We start from the raw sequence: 13228 nt of genomic DNA, 5'->3' as shown, positions 1-13228 counted from the left end.
CTCAGGAGTTGGCCGACTGGCACTTGCGAACTGCTTTTGCTTCAGGCACCGTGGGGCAAGAAAGACTTAAGAAAATGGTGTCGGCTGCATCTTTTATACCCCTGGCACACTGATGTCAGGAAAGAGGTGACAGCAACTGACACCGGACCAAGACTTTGGAATTCAGGCCGACTGCGGGTAGCCTGCCAGCAGGATAACTCAAGAGAAATGACAACAGTGAAACACGATGAACATCAGATCTGACACAGGTTAATAAATTCCTGACCATTGAAATGCACGTAGCCACTGAAGAATTCTGCTGAGATACTTTGCTAAGGGAACTAGTATAAATTGGCACAGGGCCTTACACCTAGAAGGTGTGAAAGTTTCCGTAATAGGAAACTGTACTTATGAACTCCAAATTTTGAGTAGGAGTCAATCTTGATTTTTCGTAACTACAGTTATTCCTAGGTATGTACAAATTAGGTGAACATTGTCTCATTGTTTTATTAATAAATGTGTGGCTGGAGGGGTAATGGACCAATTGTCCAGATACAGAACCCATGTAATCTTTGAAGTCAGAAGATTTGCTGTTTCTGCTATGCAAATAGTGAGCACCCTGGGGGCTATAGTGAGGTCAAAGAAAGGAACCCTGAAGATAATGACTGGTTACTATCCAGAAGTGGAGGAACTTTCTGAGGTGTTTATCCATTTAGTATGGTAATACACCTTCCCAGGGTTTAAGGAGCATATCCAAAAGTCCTTTTCAGAGAACAGAAGAATGATCTGAAGTGTAATCATACAGAATTCCATTTGTCAAACCAATTTGGTCCGAACTCAGAAATCCAACGTTCGTCTGCAGAAACCTGCCTTTTTAGCACTAAAAATAATCTTGAGTAAATACTGGGTTCTCTCTGGCCTGGTAGGAATTTTCTCTTCTCTAAGTGCTGGATCACTTTTATTGGGAGGAACATCGTGGAGTTTCTTGTGTACTTGGGGGTGAAACCAGAAACAGTATGATGTAACCTCTGGATATATTCTTTTTGTACTCAAGAATCTGTAGTTATATCTAGCCCGGCATTTAGGTGTAAGGATAAGCTGTCCCTTGAATACGCCCCAGAGGAAGATAACTGCTTCCTTTCAGGAGCGTTGATAGGGCTTTCTGAGGAAAGATTCCATGAAGCTGTGGTTCTGCTGGCTACTCCTGGCTTGTGAGTGGCATTTTCCATTAAAGTTCCTCTCGAGTGTTCCTGGGAGAAATGTCTCTGTGTGTGTCTTGGAAAGGCCTTTTCAATCTTGAACCATATTTCCCCAGTGCCCCTCTGATTCCTGAAAAGGATCTTTGCTGGGAAAGGAAAAGTACCTCTTCAGCTGAAAAGGTCTTAACATCTTTCCGATACTTGAATACTGCTTCTCAAATTTTTTTTGGGTTACAGGGAGACGATCCAACAAAAAAGACATAGATGGATGAAGATCAAACTGATTCCACAAAATCACAGACACATCTAGGTGCCTCTCCCATGGAAATATCGGAACCTACTAGTCTGCAAATGCAATAAGGGTTGTGGATGAGCTGGCCACAGACTGTAAGGTAGATGACTAGGAAACAACATGACAACTCTTTAACAAGACCCCTTGAAGTTTGTTAAAAGGTGCCAAGAAATTCAAGAATCTTAAGGGACAGATCGATAAAGTGAACTCACTTTCCAAATCTATCCATCATTTGAAACTCTGTTAATTGTGACTATAGGAACTTTTTACAACCAGCACCTTTCCTAAGGTGGCTGCAAAAAACATTGACTCCACAAGCAAACAGTTGGTCCTGAACTGTTAATGCATTTGGGGGGGGGGGGGGGAAACACTCAAAGGGGAGATAGTGGGGTGCTGAAGAGTAGTTACAGCGATTCCTGTGGGGGTAGGGATTTGGGATTTTCAGTCATCTCCCTGCTCTAGTGACTTCAGGGTGTATCCAAAGGAGACATCATCAGAAGAAAACTTCAGAGACCCCTTTCTATTGTATTCAGCATCATCTGTGAAAGGTTTCTGCAAGGGATGTAAGTGCTTCCTCTTGCACTTATTGTTATGAAGGACCTCTTTGGTGTGAGGGGTCCAGAGGGAGGGAGGGAGGGTATCAGAAGAATGAAGGATCAGACAGCCAGGAACCCTGTCATCTGGGGATTTGCTGACCCCCGTGGATATGCTGGTAAACTACCAGAAAAGGGGAAGCGAAGGGGGGTTTTGGTAAATAGGGCTCTTAACAGCCCTGTCACTGAACTTGTGAAGAAGGGACAGTGGAACCGAGAGGAATAACTTGAAGAACACGGTCCCACTCCGCCATGAGGAGAAAACAGCTAAAGCTTCGAGGTACACGGACAACTTAGAAAAATTGGAGTGAATGCTTGTTCCTTGGAGCCGAACACAGTCGGCCCCGAGAGATCTCCGGACTGCTAACAAATGTTTTAATTCAGTTACTACCCACACGTATATTTTCTTCCTGTCCAACTGGGGAACTGTTGATATATCTTTCAACACTGGGAACTGTATGCATGCATTGTGATTTTCAAATGTGATAGAGTTCTAAAAACATTTGAACTTAAGTAGCTGTACAAATCAGTTTGACAGTCAAATGTCATCCACTTTTAATACATTTGCAAGATAAGCACTTGTGAAAATACGTTTGATATTCACATGCCATATAGTTCCAACATGTTTGTAAAACACAAATATCGTGTATAAACCAGTTTTAAATTCAAGGAACATATTTACAGAACTCCACCTGGCTATACTGGAAAAAGTTTAGTCGATGCTGACCAGATATGGTCGGCGCCAAAGAGAGTTTCTCATCTGCGCTGATGGGAAGCTCCACTCCAATAGTTTTGGCACCTTATCCTGTAGTTGTTTCAGAACCGAAGGTGCAGACATCAATAAAACTTATCACTTCCAAGGTGCTGTAGGTACCAAAGCAATATGTTTAGAAGCAGTCGGTTCAGAGGAAAGTACAGTTTTGTACCTACCATAAATGTAGATGTTCGAGTGCTAATACAGCTGCAGTCATAACAGATGGGTTCTCCTGCCATCAGGCGGGTCCTCAGTCGGCCGAATTCCAAAGTCTAGGTCCGGCGTCGGTTGTCGTTGCTTCTTCCCTGACGTCAGTGCGACATGGGTATAAAAGAACCAGCCGACGCCATTTTCTTCAGTTTTTCTTGCCCAGATGTCAGGTGCCCCCAGAAGGAAGGCAATACATAAATTAGTGTAATAAAGCAATGTCATATAATCAAAATACATTAGTTGCAAGCAAATACACCATAAAAGAATACCCCACAATCAGGTTGTATGAGGAGGTGTTAGCCAACAGGCCTGTCCCAAGAGGGGAAGGAGGGAGGGAAACCTGGACTGCAGCTGTATTAGCACTCGAACATCTACATTTATGGTAGGTACAAAACTGTACTATGTTCATCGTGCATACAGCTGCAGTCATAACAGATGGGTAGAATCCCAAAGCTAAGAAAGGGGTGGTAGGCATTAGTTGGAACTAGGAGGAGCCAGAATGCCCTGCAAGACTGCAGTGGCAAAGCCTGCTCTGGTTTTGGAGTATAATGGTAGGTGGTAGTGCTTGGAGAAGGTATGCACAGAACTCCAAGTGGCTGCTTCCAAAATATCTTTGGTAGGAACTCATCTGAGGAAAGCTGCAGACGTAGATGTGGCCCTTGTGGAGTGAGATCTGATGCCTGCAGGTACAGTTTTGCCATGAAAAGAGTAACAAAAACATATGCAGTGGGCTATCCATTTTGAGATTGTCTGTTTGGAAATAGGCTTCCCTTGAGCTCCTATAGCATATGACACAAAGAGCTGTTCTGATTTTCTGAAAGGCTTTGTTCTGTCCAAATAATAACGCAGTTGTCTGTGGATGTCCAAGGAATGTAATAATCTCTCCCCTTTGTTTTGAGGATTAGGATAAAAGGTAGGTAAGTGTATAGCCTGATTCAAAGCTACCCTAGATACCACTTTTGGCATAAAGGACGGGTTGGTTCGTAAGGAAACTCTGTCCTGATGGAAGATGATAAAAGGCTGCACAGCCATGAGGGCTTGTAGTTCAGAAACCCTACGGGCTGAAGTAATAGCCAGAAGGAAGGCTGTTTTCCATGACAAATATTGCAAATCTGTTGAGGCAGCTGGCTCAAAAGGAGGCAAGGTCAGCTTTTCTAGTATGAAATTGAGGTCCCAAGCAGGTATTGGTTGTTTCCTTGGGGGGTTTATATTTTTAGCCCCTCTGAGGAACTATCTTGAGAGGGGGTGAGAGAATAAAGATGGATCAGTGTTGTATTTTGCAGAAGGATTTTGATGGAGGAGAAAGAAAGTCCACTGCTTAGCAGCTCAGCTAGATACTGTAATATTTGAGGTAAATTCAGTTTTTCAGGATTCTGGCCCTTTTTCTCATTCCAGGCGCAAAACCGCTTCCATTTTGCGGCGTAGGCTTTTCTAGTAGTCGGCCTTCTGGCCTCCAAAATGACATCCTGCACCTCCTTGGAGAGTAGGGTCTGTTGTGATGTTAAGGAATCTTCCATGCGGCCAGATTGAGTGTTTTCAGCTGACTGTGAAGAGTTTTGAAGCTGTGCTGAGTCAGAAGAAGAGGCATTAGAGGTAGGATCCATGGTGGAGAATGAGTCAGGCTCCTCAGCAGTGGGTACCAGTGTTGTCTTGGCCAGTCTGGAGCAATGAGAATCATCTTTGGTCTGTCTGCTCTGGTTTTTAATAGAACTTTGGGCAGCAGAGGAAGAGGTGGAAAGGCATAAACTGTAATTGTTGTCCAACTGAAAGAGAGAGCGTCCACTCTCCAGGCCTTTGGATGAAAAGTCCTTGAGCAGAATTTTGTCAGTTGGTGATTTTTGTGGGAGGCAAAGAGATCTATGTCTGGCCTTCCCCATGCTTGAATTATTTCTGTAAAAACTTGAGGATGCAACTTCCATTCGTGTGGATCTGTCACATTTCTGCTTAGGTTGTCTGCCAGCATGTTTTCCTTGCCTGGCAAGTACTGTGCTTGAAGCTCGATTTGTAATTCCAGAGCCATGTTCCAAAGTGACATGGCCAGTCTGTATAGGGGGTATGAATGGGTTCCTCCCTGTTTGTTTATGTATCACATTACTGTCGTGTTGTCTGTCCTTATCAATAGTTGACCTGGGTGCAGAAGGTCTTTGAAAGCTATAATAGCATTTATTACTGCTAGCATTTCCTTTTGATTGATGTGAAGATGCTTTTCTTTTTGGGACCATTTGCCCTGAATGCACCGATCTGTCATGTGCGCCCCCCCAGGCGTAGTCCGAGGCGTCTGTTGTGATGACTTGATTTGCTTGAGGCTTGCAGAATGGGAGACCTGTGTTTGTTTGGCATGCTTGAGCCCACCACAGAAATTCCTTTTGAAGACATGGAATTAGTGGTATTATTGTATCCAAAACTGTAGCTGTGTTGAGACCATAGGTTCTTCAGGTACCATTGAAGTTTCCTCATATGCAGCTTTGCACATGGGATTAGTAGGATGCAAGATGCCATGAATCCCAGAGCCTGCAGGATTTTCCTTGCAGTCAGCCTGGTAAAATCTGCCAGTGTTCTGAAGTATTGAGTTAGTTGCCCCTTCTTCTCTGGCGTGAGGTAGGCCATCTGGGTGTTTGTGTCCAAGTTGGCACCCAGGAAAATTATTTTCTGAGAGGGTATTAGCCTTGATTTCTTTTTGTTGACCGTGTATCGCAGAGAATTCAACAACATTATTACATAAGCCAGATGTTTCAGAAGAATGTGCTTGCTGTCCGCTTGGATCAGGCAGTCGTCCAAATATGGGTATATTTGTATCCCTTGAAGTCTGCAGTAGGCGATTACTGATGCCAGGCATTTCGTGAATACTCTGGGTGCAGTAGATAAGCAAAAGGGCAATGCAGAGAATTGATAATGGGTTGAACCTGCAAGAAATCTGAGGTATCTTCTGCAATTTTGTCTGATTGGGACATGCAGGTATGCCTCCTTGAGGTCCAATGTTACCAGCCAAGACTCCTTGCCCAGCATGGGAAGAAGCTGCTGTAAAGTGAGCATCTTGAATTTTGGTACGAGTAAAAATGTGTTTAGGATGGATAGGTCCAAAATAGGTCTCCAATGTTTTCCCTTCCTTGGTACCAGGAATAGTCTGGAATAAAAGCCTTGACCTTGTTCGTGAGTAGGTACTTCTTGAATAGCTTTCATGTCCATGAGATCTGAAATCTGTTTTTGTGCCTCTGCCCTTTGATTGTGTGGCAGGTTTGGCAGTGTGAAAATGGAATCTGTAGCCTCTGTCTATAATGTCCAGGATCCATTTGTCTTTTGTGACAATATGCCAATTTATCGAAAATAATGCCAGTTTTCCGCCTAAGGATGCTGCCATTTGAGCCTTGCTTGGCATGCAAAGGGGAAAGTCATTGGGCTTGCTTTCTGAATGGCTGTGAACTATCCTCACCACCTCTTTGTGTAGGAGCTTGCCATTGTCTGCCTCTATGCGATCCTTGAGATTGCCCTCTGCCCCTCGGGCGCCTGTACCTACCTCTTTGGGGTCTGTCCGTGGCTGGAAAGGACCAATTTTTGGAAGGCCAATTTCTACTGAAACGTGGATGTTGTACCTGTAGAAAATCCTTCATTGTTTGCATTGATTTAGCCTTTTCCTCCATTTTCTTTAATACCTCTTCAGTTTTAACACCAAATAATACATCCTTTTGAAGAGGGGCATCTAGCAATTTAGCTTTGACATGATCTGGTAAGGTTTGTTCTTTGAGCCAGGCATGTCTACGTATCACTGATCCTGTAACAGCAGCACTACATGAGGCCTCTAGAGCATCAAAACCACATTGCAAGGTGTGTTTACCCACTTGTGCTGCACTATGCATCAAATCCTGCAACTCCTTCAAGTCTGGTTGTTCAGGTTGTGACATTTTACTTCTCAATTGTGATAACAGAAACTGCTGGTACTTTAGCATATGGAACTGGCAGTTTAATGCCCTCATGGTTAAGGTGGCCGAGGTATATACCTTTTTCCCCACCTTTCTAAGGATCTGGAATCTCTCTCGGAAGGTAATGGATTTTTAGCAGTGGAGGCCTCAATTCTCTTGGGGCCCTGTGAGATAGTTTCTGGGTCAGCAGCATGGCTTTTGTATAGAAATTGGCGTGAGTCAGGAACCCTGTAGTACATGTCAGGCTTGACTGGAGCTGGAGGTAGAGAATCCGGGTTAAGGCAGGCCTCCGAGTACACATTATCTAGTATGTCTAAGACAGGAGGTATAGCTAGAGGCCTGTGCTGAGGTAGCAAGAAAAATTCCCTAAGCCTTTTCTTGGAATCTGAATAATCTTGGCCTTCCCAGTGGAAGTGTTCCCTTAAGGTATGCAGAGTTTCCCCAAATGGGTAATCCTCTGGGGGGGAGACAGAGGGAATGGACTCCTCAGCATCAGAATCTTCAAAAGGGAAGTAAGAATGTTCCTGTTCATCAGAGTGCTCTGAAATAATGGAACCCTGATCAGAGGAGGGGGATTCTTCCTCCACTCTGGGCCTTTTGTCCGGGGGGGGGGGTTGAGAACCCCTGATGAGAGTAATCAAATCCTCAGCCATTTTAAGCATCTGTTTTTTAGGCATGGGGCTTGGAGATGGGCCCTGTGTAGCTTGTCTCTTAGACTGCATGGCTGCTTTAGACTTAGTGTAAGCCTTGATGGAGAAAGAAGAGGAAGGTCTGAAGACACCTTGAGAGGAGGTAGACCTGTCCACATTTTGAGATTCACCGCCAAGAGTGGCTTCGGTATCTGTAGTCGGGGTGTGGGCCGAGGAGCCTGCGACCTCGGGCACAGGGGACACCGCCAATGTAGTGTCGTCGGTAGTCAGGGGCTGCGTAGGCACCTCGCTGAGAACCGGACCACGTGGAGTCGGCTTTGGAGTGGTGTCGGTAGAGGCCGCGGATCTCGTGTGTCGGTCCTTGTCTTTGCGTTTTTTAGACAAAACTGGAGTTGGAGTATCCGACGACATAATATAGTTAAATTTTTTGCCAAAATAATGCTGGGCGAACTCCGCCCGACGCTTAATGGTGCGTTTGTTGAATGTAGCACAAAAGCGACAGGCCGAGACGTCGTGGTCTGGGCCTAAACAAGGAATATAGAGGGAATGGAAATCCTTATGCGGTATTTGCTTCCCACATGAAATACAACTATTAACTTTGTCTGACATCGGTGTGAGGCAAGAAAAGTTTCCCCAACGGGGTACTTAGCTTTTAGATGACTTCGGTTGCAAAATTTTTCGTAATTTCAGGAGCTGGCCAACCGGCACTTGCGAACTGCTTCTGCTTCGGGCACCGCGCGGCAAGAAAGACTGAAGAAAATGGCGTCGGCTGGTTCTTTTATACCCCTGTCGCACTGACGTCAGGGAAGAAGCGACGACAACCGACGTCGGATCTAGATTTTGGAATTCGGCCGACCGAGGACCCGCCTGACGGCAGGAGAACCCATCTGTTATGACTGCAGCTGTATGCACGATGAACATCTTAAATGAACCAAATCTCTGTGCCTTCTAGGAGATGATGCCGTGGAAGAAAGTGGCACCGAACTATCTACATCTTTGTCAAAAGAGAAGAGAAGGCTGATGAGGGAGATGTTTCACTTTCTTCTCTGCCAGCACAAGAGAAAGCCTCAGAGTTAAAAACCTTAATTTTACATGCAAGAGATCTTTCCTAAAACAAAATGTCAGAGAGTTATTTCTTTGTAACAGGCAGAGCTGTGTGTGGAAGTACCAGATTCAAACAGAAGCAAAACAAGACTTTAATGGAAAAGGAAAAAACACACTTTTCCAGGAGAACTGTCGAACATACCCAGTCCCATGCTCAAACAAAATAGGGAGGGAATCCTTGGAAATTTCACCCACTTTGTGTCAACGCTTGAATAAATGAACAGTAAAAGCTATGTACAAAATCTATTTCAAATCCTCAGAAGCAACTTTACAATCTTGACTTGGAACAGGAAATGCATTTAACTAATTACAGCTGAGTGCGCCCCAGACATTTCTACAGTTACCTCCTACTGTGCCTGTAGACATCAAATATTGCTTGTTTATATTTGCTTTAATACTTCCAAATCATGCTACGTGCAAGGTATCAGAATATTTTATCTTGAAGCATACATGACGGCAAGCACAACTGTACTCATATTTGACCTTTGTCAATGAGTTGTTATTAACTGTAAGGTGATAACTTCATTTTTTAAAGGCTCATGACACACCCAACAAGAGTTAAAGGTGCACACGCAAAAGAGCTGTACTGGAAGGAATGAGTTAAGATGCATGAACTGCAATGTAATAATATTATAGGTCAAACGAACAGACTATCAGCTCTTAGTAACCCACAAGGGAGTATTCTGAGAAAAGTTTATGGTAAAGTGATGTCTGTATGGTGCTATTCCATAACTTAGCAACATCAACACCCAAAAAGTTTGTAGTAAGATTTTCTACACTGTGAACTACACACCAGGAGCAGTTTCATTCCTGGAAGGGGTAGAAGGGATCCCAATGGGAAAGGCTGCTGGCTTGTACACTGGTGAAGACAGCCTTGATAATGGCACAAGCCACTGTTCTGCAGGTGACAAGGTGGAGCCTTTTTGACTAGATGGACACTACCTTCAGAAAAATGGTATGATCCTCCCACAGTTTTCCTGTTCAAGTTGACAGAGAGAGGAGTTTTTTTTTTTTTTTTTTAAACTTAAAAAGGAATTCCTAAAGGGGAATGGTAATAAGGATATTCCAATTGAAGCCCAGATCATAATGACAGGACTAAGGCCTGTGATAATAACTGACACATAAAAGGGAAAGTGTGCTTCTTAGCAGCAGCATTTCTGCAAAAGCAAATATTTACTTGGAAAAAAAATCTACCAAACTGGGATAAAGATAGGGGTATGACTTTTAATACACAGACTAGTACAAAGGCAGGGGGGAGCTGGAATTCAGAATAAGATGGTGGTAGGCTGGCATAGCAAACATGGCCACTGGAAAGATTAAGAATTAAAACTGAGACAAATGAATATTTCTTCACAGAAGGGGTAGTGGAACTTGGGAATACCCTGCCAAAAAAAAAAACACAGTCAAGTGCACGATATACCTTTAGACTCAAAACAATACAGATAGTGGACACATGAGAAAGAGCAAAAAAGGGGAAGCAATATACAGTAAGTACATTATTTACATGAGATTTAAAAACTGCCTCTTTCAATAAAAAAACAGTACATGCCTTTATGGCTTGGTTAACGTGAACATTTTTGCATTTCGGAATAATGATATGGCAAACAAGTTGTAGCAGTCAGGACAATCAAAAAACTAAAGAGCAACATTCCAATGCCTATCATTACCACTCAGTCTCTTGTGATGCCATACTCTTGCTGGCAAGGCCAACAAAGGACACTGTAAAAAGATTCTGCTAGAAACCGATGCATATTAACCTACCTGTTGGGATCAACAGTGTCAAGTATAGCCTCAAATTCAGGATCTGGTTCACCCTCTTCTACCATAGGAAGATCATACCCAAGAGAGCGCAGACAGGACTTGAACTCCTGATGATTCAGCTTTCCAGATTTATCCTTATCAAAGTGTCTAGGATTTAAGTGGGGGGAAAATTACTATAATACTGCCAAGTACAACTAATATACAACATAAGACTTGTAACAATCCCACCAGTGTCAGCTTAAAGAAATACATGCATTTGTAAAAAGTTAGGCAGTAAACACAACACAGTGGCAAGCACACAAAAAATAAAGAAAAAGACCAACAAATATGTTCTACTACAAGGTATTTTACGTGGCACCTGATATCAAATTTTATTTTGCAGAACCTTACAGAAATGGGACAAATTAAAAAAACTATGGCACATAAGATGAAGATCAGTATAATCTATTATTTTCTCTTCCTTTCTAGATCCTAATTTGACTGTGGTAAAAAAAATATATATATATACATTCACATACTCTCTGCCTAACTGCACACCAGATTTAGAAGCAGTAAGTGACATTTGTGAAATAAAGGCTGGATTTGTCAAATAAATGCACTAGGTTTGAACACTCTCAACATTAACAGTTGAGAAGAGCAAGTAGGATCACTAATGCAATATGATTATACACTAAAATTTACTGCAGGTGAATATCAACACTTCCAGTCTGATTCCTGAAGCTTTCCGGAGGTTTCCCCAGAGCAGAGGAATCAGGCTTCTCTCCTAGCTCAGAATGCAGTTCCACTGCATATATAAAAGAGGATCAGCTCAAACAACTTTGCAGACTTTATTTTGAATAGAGACACTAATAAATGTGCTCAAGCTACAGGTACTTTACACCTCATACCTCTGGGTCCTCACAGTCTGTAAAGCCTTTGAAGATGTAACCCTAGCAGTGATCAGACTTTTCTCATGGGTTCTCTTGAGGCATAAGGGATTAGCACACGTACAGGGAAGCTCTCAGGCAAATACATTCCACTACTGACCACCTGACATGCACCCCCCCTTTTTTTAATTAACATGTGGTTCAACACCATATTGCAAGTGTGGTGATGCACCACTTTGACTAACCTTAAAGATGCATACGACAGGTGAAACATGATGCTTAACTAGGCCAGGAGGGTGGGAGTCTACAATGCAGCAGCCTCCCAACTACTCAAACACCAGATGTTACGGCGAGTATGTTCTACAAACTGTAATATGATTACTGTTGGAGTATTATTACTTCTGTACACAGAAGAGCAGTAAAACAGTTAGCCACCTCCATGGGAGGGGGGTTGCTCTAGCATGACTGTGGTTGCAACCTTACTCTGCTGCTGGACTGAAGAATTAGCACAGTGTTTGGAAAAGGTGTGCCTAGAAATCTAAGTGGCTGCCTCACACATATTCTGTGTTGATATATTCTTAAAGGCACGGTGGTAGTTACTGCCACAGTAGAGTAGATTCTCAAAAGGTTTGCTGGGCTTTCCCACTTCCCTTGTAATAGAAATAAAGCAATGAAATTTCTTTTTGGATAGTGGACAGTCATAACTTCCTTGCCTGACATGAAAGATATGAAAAGTTGAACAAGTTAAGATGTTCTGATCTGATGTTGTCAATTTTCATTCAGTTGGGTTTGGATCTGACTCGGCTACATTTTACAGCTCGTGGCAACTAGAAACAATTGACCTCCTGCCTTACCCATAATGCTCTTGTCCCATACCATACCTCAAATCTCATTTGCCACCTTTGTGTATGGACGTGATCGCTGTTAGCTCTTGAGCTTTAGTGTGGTATTGCGAGTGATTTAGTCTTTTCCCTTTTTCTCTATTACCAGTTATATTTTCCTCTCATCCTTTTTGCAATTCTTAGTGTATTCCTCATAACCATAGTTGGTAGTTTTTCCTGTCCTATAACCTTGTGGTATTTGGGATTACCATTGTTGATCATTTCCTTTCTTTTCCTTTCCCTACTTCTTTCTGAAAAAACTTCTTTCTGAAAAAACTTTTCTATTTTTTATAATTGTAATTGCTATTTCCTTTTCTTATTTTACAATGTCTGAAAAAACTTTGGGCTTTAAAAAATGTAAGGACTGTGGGCTTAAGATACCGTTACATGATGCAAATGACTCATATGTATACTGTTTAGGCCCACGTCATTTAAAAGAATCGTGGGATATTTGTAAGGCCTTTAACCTAGGGGATCAAAAAAATATGTTAATCCTAAAAGGTTTATCACCTTCTGCTTTTTCAGTCTATTTGGAGCTCAGACCTCAAAGAAAATCTGATAAGGAGTCCAGAAAACCTTCACTGAAACCTTCTAGTTCATTCACTCCTAGCTCGGGCCAGACTTCTGAACATTCTCCTAAAGTATCCAAGTGACTGGATGCAAGTTCTACAGACCCAAAGACTAAATCTTCTGACAAGAGATCTGTCTCATCACATCAGACAAACTCTAATCCAAAACCACTCCCTGAAACCCAGTATGCATCCTCTCTGGACCCTGTTCCTTCCCGGCTACCACCCCCCCTTTTTTTCAGAGAGTGCTGCCAATCTAGGTTCCCTTTAGTGGTCTCTTCCAGTCCTTCTTCCAGGAGCCTGGCAGAAGCAGATGTGGATAGAATAAGGAAGCTTCTCTTGGCAGAGATTCAGATGGGAGTTCTTCCGGCTCTTACCCCTTTGGGCCCAGAGACCTTTACCAGTTTTACTCTACCCACCTTGTCTCCTTCTCTGACTCAACCATTGGCTTTG

The 13228-nt window shown here is 42.9% G+C and overlaps 1 protein-coding gene across 1 annotated transcript in view; it reads right to left on the bottom strand.

The window, feature by feature from the left end:
• Window positions 1-13228, bottom strand: part of SPTAN1 (spectrin alpha, non-erythrocytic 1) — a gene marked incomplete in the record, with an annotated part of 2849969 nt that overhangs the window by 222906 nt on the left and 2613835 nt on the right. Inside the window, 1 exon segment of the mRNA XM_044058813.1 lies at window positions 10460-10606. Coding sequence (XP_043914748.1) covers window positions 10460-10606 — 147 coding nt within the window.

The sequence above is a fragment of the Protopterus annectens genome, chromosome 16.part0 (assembly GCF_019279795.1).
Source record: "Protopterus annectens isolate FY-2018-M chromosome 16.part0, PAN1.0, whole genome shotgun sequence".
Classification (NCBI taxonomy): domain Eukaryota; kingdom Metazoa; phylum Chordata; order Ceratodontiformes; family Protopteridae; genus Protopterus; species Protopterus annectens.
Note: the sequence above shows the minus strand (reverse complement) of the source record. Positions and strands in the feature narration are given on the sequence as shown.